At 38.6% G+C, this 11,943-nt stretch overlaps 2 protein-coding genes across 2 annotated transcripts in view; both read right to left on the reverse strand.

Annotated features, from left to right (window-relative positions):
• The window catches only part of adarb1b (adenosine deaminase RNA specific B1b), a 100,336-nt gene extending 90,388 nt beyond the window's left edge, over nucleotides 1-9,948 (reverse strand). The window contains exon 1 of the mRNA XM_058081179.1: nucleotides 9,786-9,948. The gene's annotated coding sequence lies outside the window, so the exon portion shown is untranslated. The remainder of the gene's footprint in view (nucleotides 1-9,785) is intronic.
• A 1,050-nt stretch (nucleotides 9,949-10,998) lies between these two features.
• On the reverse strand, nucleotides 10,999-11,943 carry LOC131135962 (olfactory receptor 5F1-like). Its single transcript, XM_058082398.1, has one exon. It carries the CDS (start codon nucleotides 11,938-11,940, stop codon nucleotides 10,999-11,001), a length of 942 nt encoding a protein of 313 aa, XP_057938381.1. The 5' UTR covers nucleotides 11,941-11,943.

Raw genomic sequence — 11,943 nt, forward strand, 5'->3', positions numbered from 1 at the left:
GTGTGATGGTTCAAATTCTGTGTTGTCCGAAATCTGTGAAGCCGTGAGTCGTCAGGCTGAGGCCTGTGTGTGTGTTTGCGTGTGTGCTGCATGTGTCCTTGATATTCCCTTTGCTACCTTCTTGATATTGTTTCGGTATCAGCAGATATCCAATGTCAGGTTTCTCGATCGGAAGTGAAAATATGTGGATTAGTACAGCCCTTGTGCCAACCCTATCTGCTGATCTGCAACTAATATTACTACTACTTTTTAGAAGTGCCGTGCCTTGTTGCATTACTCCAATAATCCAATTACCTTTAATTGATTTATATTCCACTTATACAAAAACCTCTGAAGTAAAATATTCCATAGTAAATAAGATTAAACAATTCCATACAGAAAGCACATTTTGACATTTGTTACTACAACATGTCTATCCTGAACAACCACAGTGGCTCTTGTATAAGCAAACGGCCCAGGGGTAGAACAAATCTGGACGTGTTTTATAGAAACATAGGGATTAAATTAAAATGTTCCCAGTGAGTGAGCACAGTACACAAATATGCCCCCATAGACCTGCAGCATCTGCCCCAATCTGGTCCCAAAGACCCTGAATGATATTTAGCTTTAGTGCAGCCTCCCTAAAAGCTCTGCAAATACCTGGCCAAAAGAAGATGCGACTGTCCCCAGTCAATAAGCATCGTTGGCACATTCGGAAAAACAAAAATTGTAGTAGTAGTCAGCATCAGCAACGATTGGTTTAATATGTCAATAGAGACAATGACTCCCTGAACGGTGCAAAAATACTACACACCAAACTGCTGCAACATTAGCTAGCACTAAAATTCAAAATGCATAACACATTGTACAGAAAAAAACACATCCAGAATGTTTGGAATTAGCACAAATCAAATACATATTTACCTACAAAATTATGTAGAAGCTGAAGCATAGTTGGTACAAACCTAAAAGGCATAGTTCGGATTTTTTAACATTAAGTCGTATGAGCCGAGTTCTGACAGGGTTTCGGTGCTGAGGAAAGCAGTTCCAGCTAGTTGAGCTAGTTGTTAGGGACAGTTAAGTAAAGTCAAAATGTGCAAAAATGTCTACTAGAAAAAAATCAGACCTCACAAATCACTCTGCGTTATTTTCTCTGCTGTCGTATCAAGGACTGAGGATTGAACCAGCAACCTTGAGGTCCAACCACTGTAACAACCTGAGCCATGATATTCATATGCATGTTCCTTTACCTTTACCCCAGTGCGCTGCTGAAGCTAGTGTCAGTCGGATTAAATAGAGTTCCTTTCAAGATCACAAGTTAAACTGCTTTCACAAAAATGGGACAGATGTGAGTTCAATTTGCCCTAGACGTTTGACCGGGAAAGCTGAATCTAATTCTTCAATCACACACTTAGTGGCACATTTCCTGAAACTCTTTCACATCATTGTTAAAATACTGGGACCATAAAAAAGAGGAAAAGGGAGGTTATATGTTTGGAAAACCTGATGGCTTGTAGCCATAAGAGAAAAGAAAAAATCATTTTGGTATAGGTTGTGAAGTAACAGAAAACTAAAATAACAAATACACATGCATATGCCTTTCCATTTAGCCAGAAGGCATTGCAGAACTGATTTCTATTAGGCTATTCAAGAATGCTTCGACCTTAGTTACCCCAACACAGACAAAACAAGCTATTGGCTAGATGTGAAACACAAGCACTGACCGTATTGACAGAAAGAAAGGCTCTCCATTTGTCTTAATATGCACCACTTTGGCTTTTATTTCGAGCTATATCACAGCAGGTCCAGTGCAGACAGTGGCAAAATACATGGTGACATTAGGATAAAGTTTGACATGAGCACTCATAAACAGATAAATTATCCTACATTTGAATGGACTTAACATCACTTTTTTTGGTCCACTCAGGATGGCTATGGTTTAAGTCTGCATATTAATTTCATACCAAATGAAAGGGGAAAGTTTAATAATCATGATAAAGCAGTATCCGTCTAACATAACACTAGCCACGTTTACATGAGGAGTTTTTCTCTTTCCGAATGGAATCTTTCCGAATGATCTTTCAGAAAGCAATGGTATACATGGAAAGGAATATTCCAATCGCGTGTCTACATGCGCCGCTATAATCAACCAGAATAGTTAATGGGGCATGCGCAGTAAAGCGTAAACACCAACATCATGTGATACTGACTTCGAGTTTTTCTTTCACTTGTTGGAATAACTCCGTATTGCCAGTTTTTCGTTCTTCTTTCATTTTCCGTTCGTCTTGAAATTCAGTTCGAATCAAAAAATCAAAAACCACAGCAGTCCAGTGCCGATTGCTGATCCACAGATAGCGGTAATGCACATGAAAATTGCTTGCCAACAGCCAATAAACAACAGAAGAAAAACACCACGAAGAAGAACGCATCCTGACAACTTTCCATTTGAGAGGGTACAAGATACCTCAATCGGATTGGGGAAAGGAATATTCCACCCCTGTGAATCTGATTATATATTCATTCGGATTGGCACTTTTTTCAGAATGAGGCGTATACAAATGTTAGATTCTTTCCGTTTGATCAAATAACCCGAATGGAATTGGAATATTTGGGTCCATGTATACGTGGCTATGATGTCTGTTATGAATATAACATTTTGTAAAATTGTCTTATTGTTGTATGAGCAACAAGGGGCTGGTTTTGTAAATATCACCTACGCCTGCATGTGCATGTGTGGGTGTGTTTACTGTGATTTACAAGTGTCCCTGAATGCAGCAGCAACTTGTGTTCGAGGAATTATGTGATGCACCTGAATGCACCATTTTAGAAAAAGCTGCAGAAGCACTGACAGCAGTTTACTAGTTTTGATCCTGCCTGTTGAGTATGGAATCTTTCCATGAAGTCCCAACTCTTAAAGAACCACTACCCCCTTCTTAATAGTAATGGAAATACATAAATACATACAAACAACAATAAAGACTCCTTTTTCGGGTGAATCTCCACTGTCAGTGCCAGGTTTTCACCTCTGGGGCCATGTGGAGATTGAATGGAACGCCAATATAAATGAAATCTTCAAGATGAAACACTCTTAATGCATCAAATAATCATTCAAACTTACTTATTTGTTGACATGATGCACACAGAGCAAGGAACAACTTGCTACTCTGTCTCCTTCCTGCTGCTTCGCCACGCACTATGAGGCGTTCAGGCGTACTCATGCTTCGAGTATTACGTGCCAATTGCTTTTTCATTTTTATTCATGAACCCCCTATTGCAGTGGCTGACAAAGTGGGGTACATCAATTGCAATAGGGGGAATGTGAATGAAAATGAGAAGCAATTGGTGCCTAACACTCAAAATTAGGAGTGCACCTGAACGCCTCGCAGTGTGACAATACCACAGCAGGAAGGAGACAGAGCGCAAGTTGTAAATCACAGCAAACACACCCAAAGTAGGTGATATTTACAAAAGGAACTGCTTGTTGCTCATACAACAATAAGACCATAGCGACAAAAGCGGACAAAAAAGAAACTCTATTCAAATGAAAGGATTCAAAAGGCAAGGATGACAGAGTGGCAGAAAAAATATGTAGGATTATCAACTTATTTATCAGTGCTTGATGTCAAACTTCATCTTAATGTCACCATGCAAAATACACCATTGAATTATCCTCAATACTTCAAGTTAATTAGCATAATAAGGTTTATATTTAAGTGAAGAGGAGTAGGGGGTACATGGCTTCAGGACAAATGTCTGTAAAAAGTTTGGGTACCACTGCCCTATAGCAATTGACTTACCCCTGGGGGAACGCATACCCCACTTTGGGAACCACAAAATAGAGAATGAGATAGAAGAAGAGACGGTCATATTGTATTAGGGCAACACCCAAGTGAAGGTTCATGACAGAAGAGGCTCTTTCAAAAGTTTCCGAAAAGAAAAACAACCTGTCATCTATTCATTGTCTGACTCTACCTTCAGGAACTCAGGAAACAAGAGTTGATCTTATTAAATGACAGACGTGTTTTCACAGCTACTCCATGCAGCCTGCATTATTGATGGGCTTAGCCTAATCCGCAGTGAATACGTCTGCGGCTACATCATGACAAATTCCATGTTATTGAGGTGATTTATGCACATGAGCTGCTACAACGTGGAGCCTCTATGCTTGTTTGCTCTCATAAAGTACAGGAATAGACGTTCATCAGTACCTTTGGAATTGCATATTTCCAACCATTTCAGGTTGACAAATATCCTTAGCTTTTTTATCACTACCATCACACAAACAATTGATAAGATTGATTGTTACCTCAGAATTCTGTCAATGGTGTGGAATTATGTCAAAGTAGCATCAAATTTGCTGACTACGGAAAAAAAAGATTGCAACAAAGCCTGTTGCAACCACTGTGCCGCAGTATTTTTCATGGAACATTACTCTATAAAACAATGGCACTGAAACAAATGTTCTCCGGTCTCATCTGTCTCATTTAGAAAGGTTGTGCATGCACAAAACAGGGCCTGAAAGTGGCGTACTCCACTTTCTTACGTCAACGTTTGTGATTTATGAATAACAACTTGGCAGCAGATCGTGCATACCTGCATGCAAACTCTCGAGCTGGCCTACGCACATTTTGGAGGCAGTGAGAAAAGGCGACGTGATGAAATTTAGCCAGATGACTCACACACATTTAATTCCACTTCATACCAAACCTGAATTATTGATCTACTTCATCGCAAAACCAGTCACGTTACTTGTGCTTTTCTCGAGTCAACCGTTTTTATTTGCAGCTACTGTTGTCCTTCATCACTTTGCAGTTCATATTCCAAGGCTTTGAACTATCAAGTATATATATTACTTCATAAATCATTCCGTTTCATGGTTTATTATTATTAATTATTATTAAGTATGTTAAAAAAACTATGCATATTTAAGCACATTTTTACATATGTATTATGGTACATATTCTTAATATGTACAGTATACCGTACTGTGAAGGCATTGGCATGCCTCATCATCATATGTACAACACTGACTCCATTGTCACATCTGTGCTGTGATGCTAACATTGTCTGGCATGTGCATGTGCCCTCTTCTGTGTTTTTCACTGAGAACTCCATATTTCCTAAAATAGGTGCAAACAGGCTGATGCTCACATGCTTAGAATATGTACCTGACTAGGAATACCTTTGGGTTTTTCTCCCTAAAATCAGAGTGATGCATTATGCATAAGCAAGTGTGTCACCATCTTTACATATAGTGCATGAATAATGGCCACAACCTGCGGCTCACTGTTCTCCATAATTTGGTGGCAAGGGGTGATGTAGCAGCATTGATGTGGCAACCCTTGGGGAAGCGAAGAATGTTTAAGTCACGCAAGCTGGGGTCATGCAGCTTTATTTGTGCCAACCCCTAACCCTTGCTCTCGCCCAAATTCGTATCTCGTTGTCCAAAGTACTCTCATCACTGAGAAGGACAACTAAGAACCCAAAGTATCCCGACTCCTTAGCCAACAGTATAAATTAAATGTTGGATCCTTTAGCTCAAGGTTCTTGCTTGCATGGCCTAGTTTGTTAGTTTGATGAAGCCCCTCTCAGCAGTTTCAGCAGTAAATGGCATGCAAAAAAAAAAAGTCTTATTCCCTCGTGCTACACAAAAGCTGAAAGTGCATGGATTGGTAAAATGGGGCAAGCAAATGCATTCTGAGCTTCTTTTTTGTGTTTGTTTTTCTTAATGGTTGTTTTTGGACGCTGCACTTAATATAGCAAGCCTTGAATGAGACCATTTGTTCTCGTACGCTGTACAAACAAATTGTTACATTGTTTATTACTACTGGAAAGGAGAAAGAGTTGTTTAGAGGCCTCTTCATCCTGAGCACTCTTGAGGTGTCCTTGAGCAAGGCACACAACTCGTAACTGTGACGATGCTGAGTTGACCCATTACTGACATTTCTCCTATGGTGGTCTTTGTGTGGATTGGTTATTTGTGTGTGATACACACAGCACAGTCCAGTACATTATTTTCATCTGAGCTTCTTTTCTACATAACTATATCTGCAGAAGGGAGCAGAGTTCTTTAATAGGTAATAAGCAGCCGGGTCTTTGTCACAATAATAAGTGACACCAATTCCCTATGGTTTTCTTTGTACATGTAACCTCATCTGCACTCATCAGCCCACAAACGGTGAAGAAATGGATTGGGTTTCGACTGAGGTTTAGGTAGCAATGGTGCATCCATCAAGGCTAAAACAACAATGTCTTCAAGGTAGGGAGCATCGGATGGATGATGATGTTGTTCTGTCCACATGGGGCTGAGTGAAGGTGATGGCTACTATTCCAGTTGCCTCCAGTTATGCATTACAGTAACATAACAAGAGACCTCTACTTACAGCCAGTAACAATATATTCGCCTCAGGAAGAGCAGTAGCTGCCTGTTTGATACCGCTGCATGGGATCACTAATAAAACCAGTGGACCTTCATGGTCGCATGCAGCTTTCTTAACAGGGGAAGTTCAGCTGAATTTGAATAAAGTTTTCATTGACCTGGCCTCAGCTCTTTCATCCACTTAAAATGTGTTATCTCGGCAAGCACAGCGTTGTTGCAGCATTTTTTGATATACCGTCGTCCCTTGGCACTTTAAATTTCATGGTTTCACTCTATCATCATTTTTCAAAAACATAATAAATCATGTTCTTTTGTGGTCTATTATTAGGTCTACCATGATGCATACTTAAGCAAACTCAAGAATAATTTGCCTAATTCAAGCATAATAAATGTCTAAATTAACTAAAATCATTCAGAAGACACCATAACAGACTTTTATTGCAGTTTTGAATGGTCATAAAAATCCAGAATAAAAACACTGGCGACTCAACTCTGACCCCCCAAAATCACTTCAAAATGAACACAACAATACAATGCCAGTTCACGCCATGCATTGGTTTCAGCACCACCAACAACATAAACGGAGTGTGTCTTGTGCAGTCGTAGAAATTAAATTAGTAGATTGCAATATATTGTCTTTTTCATTTTTTTTAATATATTTGCATTGTGCTTTGGAATTGGTCTTGAACCACGCTCCTCATTAAAACTGCTGTATGTCACTGATAGGTGGCTGCCTCCAGGGCGCTAACTTGTCAACTGCACACTCTCCCTGGCATTAGTTATGTTTGCTGTCAGTTGATGAGTTTAGCTACTGATATTGGCAATCATTAAATAGATAGCCTACAGTAACGACAGCCTGACAGAAAATTTTAATTGAAAAAAAGGAATCAGTCAGAAACCAGTCATCTTATTCGTGCCATACGTCAATAGTTATGCAGTTTACTTGGCAATTGTGAAAAATGTTGACAATTTTCTGTTCAATCTGTTCTTTTAAGCTACCATTGCTAACATATTCTAGCCATTGGTGGCGCTCTTGCATGTTATACTGTAGTTGAAAGAGAAGCATCAGAACCACACATGAGCAAGCTCTTTCAAGCAATGGAGTCAAGGAAAAAATACCAGGAAAAAAACCTCCAACAAAACCCTGACTCAGCGGGGAGTCTCAACTAACTAAAACATTACCCTAACTTCAAGTTTCTTGCTCTAACTGAAAACCCCCTTGATAAAAATAATGTTTACAGGTTTGACTGTTTTAAATGTGCTTATATGGCATGCAATTGAAGCAGGAATATGAAACATGTAAAAAGGTATGGCTGTCAAATCAGATTAATCACAGATTTCTAATTAATTAATCATGACTAATCACACTATGTCTGAAATATGCCTTTTTTTGCTGTATTTTATTGAAATGATGATAAATTACAGGATAGTATTATATGGCAGGATTATATATATTCTGCTGCTGTAACAGTAATAAAGTACAATCTGATATATTTGTGTGTATTACTGAATGAACTGACAATTAAAATCATCTGAAAATGTATTTTATTTAAAACTGGTTTCTTTAATAGCTGAATATTTGAATACAACTTCCACTGTGTTAACTGAGCAATGAGGAGTTGCATTCATAAAAGACAGCACATAATTTAAGAGGAATTCCCATGTTTGGGTGAATTGGGTTTTCAAGCATACATGAATGCAGCAAATTGTACTTTTTCATTAAAAGTTACAACATGAGTGATGAGAATATCTACTTATTGTTTTTCTTTTGCATTTGTGTTCATTCAGACCAGACATACACGCATAAAAAAGATGTTGTTGTGATGTCCAGAGTTCCTGTGAAAGCATCTCGCGGTCTGTCTAGCAACAATAAGGTAGAGTCGTCGCAGTGAAAAATGGACTAGAGACGTTTGTTTGGAGTTGGATATATATATCATGGATACATTTATATATATACTAACATATATATATATATATATATATATATATATATATATATATATATATATATATATATATATATATATATATATATATATATATATAAGGTGTTGCAATTGCACGGCTCTGGATGTGTTCAGGTAAAAATAAAGTTAAAAAGTCACAGACTCTGTGGGGAGCTACACTGTGCCACCATCTGTCATCATAACAGAGGGCGCTGGCTTGCCATGATGCGTACACGTTAAAAATTGTAAAAAAAAAAAAATGTAATGTAATTCATGAAATAAATCAGTTATCAGCGTTAATGTAATATTTTTGACAGCCCTAGTAAAAAGATTCGGGTACAATGCTAAGTTCATGAAAAACACTGGCTTGCATTCATTGAAATATATGCCAGTGTCAAGTCATGGTGATTGGACACAACATGATTTGTAGACAGCAATACACAATTTACTTAATAACGCTTCATCCACGTAGTCATTTGGCCTCATAACTATAAACAAGCTTCTTGCTTTGCAACTGGTGTGTGTCAGAAGCAAAGCAGAAGGTGTTCCAGGAGCTTCCCGCCCTAATTAAAACACACGTTGGGGGCAGACACGAAAGGGAATGGTTGTTATTGGATTTCCAAAGTTCCAGTAACTTGTCAATATTATCTGTGTAGCTGAAATTGTAACTGGAAATTATTTTACAGGATGCAATGAAGGCACATATCAGAGCCACTCAATAAAACTATGATATTCTTGTCAGGATTGTGTCTACTTTACTCCCCCTCATGACTAAATCGTCAATCACAAAAATGTATCCATGATTAATTTTATCGCCTCTACTCAATAATGCAACAAATACAACCATGTAATTTCCATTTTAAATTTGATGCCTTGCTCAAGGCTCCCTCAACAGTATTCAGGAAGCAGACTAGCGTCTCTCTAGCAACTAGTTGCAAATAATTTCCTTTTTTTCCCCTGTTGTTCACAAGTCCTTGATGTGTTTTCATGGGACCCCCAAAGCACTACATGCAGTATTAAACCTATTCCCAGGCCTCCCGAACCTAATGATATGTAATGTTGCATATGTATAGAGACACCATCTCACACCTGCATAACACACCAAAGTGTTGCAACAACACAACGTCAATGCTTGAGTGCGAGGATTCATCAGCTGAGTGATGCAGTATCCTTGGTGGACCTCAGCAGGCAGCACTGACAGGGTAAAGCTGAGGTGACATGACAGCCACAAAGCCGACCGTCTCGTTTTTTGTTTTGATTTTTTTTATAAGCCACGCACCACCATTCCACTTCAAAATTATACAAATCAACATTTTGTGCCGACCGGCGATGTTAAATTTTAACCACTTAGCCTGGAGATTTGCTCTTTTTAAAATGACTCTCCGTGTGATATTACATAAAGACAGAGTGAGACACTATTAGCAAGCGTTTCTATCATCCTCCGCAACCCCCCAAAAGAAACATAGGAGCAGCTTACTCACAGGTAGAAACAGATCGCTAAATCTTCACGGAGGTTCGTCTTCAATACATCTGATGTCTGCCTGGCTGCAGTGGTCCGACGGTGGCGTGGAAGGAAGCAAAATAGATGAAGCAGTTGTACACCCGCATGTATGTGCTGCAGTGTTCACACGGCTGATGGCCTTCTTCTTGTTGCTGTGTAAAGCTTGCCGGACGCAGCGGTACACTAGCGCCACCTAGCGAGCTGGAGTGCTCAACTGAAGGTACTGACAGTATGCTATAATAACTGTATTCAATGTAAACTGTAATGTAAACTATCACTTATTGGAAAATAGGTCGTTCCTTAAATTGAAATGTATGGGATATATCATTGTGTGATTATAGTTTGTGAGCATATATGAGTTATTATCATAAACCAAACCTCTCAATCCATTTTCTAAAATCCTCAATTGGGTTGCAGGTGTATGCTGGAGCCTATCCCAGCTACATAAACAACACAAACAACCATTTACACTCACATTAACCTAACATGTTTTTGGAATGTGGGAGGAAACCGGAGTACCCAGAGAAAACCCATGCATGAGGAGAACATGCAAACTCCACACAGAGATGCCCAAGGGGAGAATCGAACCAACGTCTGGCCTACACGGAAACCACTCATTTCTCCTAATTCAAAAATAGAACAAATAAAACCAAACACAAAAATAATTGAGTTAGGGTTTCATTTATTTTGAACAGGCTTACAAAAAATGTAGATTGAAGTACATTGCTTAAGCAATTCAACTCGTACAAAAAGGAGTAGGAAGAAGCAAAGAATATTTATTCTTACCACGTGCCAGAGAGCAAATGCCAGGAAGCAAAAAATAAAATGTGTTTTCTCATAGTTTGTAGAAGGCTCAATAATAAAATATATGTAAAAAAAAATAAAAATAAATAAACACATTTAAGGTAGACAGTTGATTTAAGATTGCATCATTGGGGAATTCTATAGATTACATACAAAAATCACTCTGGTGACCAGCTATGCGATATAAGAAGTAATTACACTGTAAGTACAATTTGCTGCATTCATGTATGCTTGAAAACCCAATTCACCCAAACATGGGAATTCCTCTTAAATTATGTGCTGTCTTACACTTTTCACTTTAAGCATTAAAGTGAAAATGTCTTTCAGAAACACAACGTCCAACATATTCGCATTTTATATCTAAACAAGGCATTTTACAGCACCACTAATTACATTTCAAACATACCTATCTTCTTTTTAATATGCAAAATACCCAACAACCTGTTGCGAATGCTTGTGAGGTTCAAACCATAGATGAGTGGATTGACAACCGGAATCACAAGTAGAAATGCCATTGACATTAGATTTTGCAGATGTTGAGAAGACGCAGCTGAACCGTACCTCATGTAGAACAGATCCAAAAGCACAGTCACTGCAAAAATGATGAGGCAGATTAAATGTGGCAAGCATGTTTGCACAAACTTCTTCCGCATTTCCATGGATGAAATGCACATTCTTACCAGATACAGGTAAGACCAACAAATAAACAAAAAATGTCCAAAATAAAGCCCGATGTTAACCGCTGTAACAATACTGATGGCAATGGGTGGGGAGCAAGCCAGATTAGACACCATCCAGTTGACACAGTAGACCTTGTTTATGTGAGAGCCACATAATTTTCTTCCTAACAGAGAGGCAGTGTTCATAAACATACAGAATAAAGCTATGAACCAGGAGAAAAACACAAAGAGGCAAACTCTCTGCTTGTTCATAAAGGAGTTATAAACCAGCGGTCGACATATAGCCACGTACCTGTCAAACGCCATCAGAGCTAGGATGGAAAAATCACAACAAGTTGATGAGTGTATTACATAACCCTGTAGCATACAGCCAGCATAAGAAATGACATGAGATGACACAAGGTCTACAAGGAATTTGGGGTAGAAGCCAACAGATCCATATACAGCATTGATGCATAAATTACACAGGAATATGTACATTGGCTTATGCAGTTTTTTGTCAACAATAATGACAACAATCATGGTGAAATTGCTCAGTAGAATGACAAAGTACCATAGTAATGTGAGCAGAAAAATGGTCATCCTTTGCACATATGTCATTTTTAAACCAGAGAGAGTAAACATTGTGACAACAGAAACATTTTCCATCATATA

Source organism: Doryrhamphus excisus, chromosome 9 (genome assembly GCF_030265055.1).
Source record: "Doryrhamphus excisus isolate RoL2022-K1 chromosome 9, RoL_Dexc_1.0, whole genome shotgun sequence".
Classification (NCBI taxonomy): Eukaryota; Metazoa; Chordata; class Actinopteri; order Syngnathiformes; family Syngnathidae; genus Doryrhamphus; species Doryrhamphus excisus.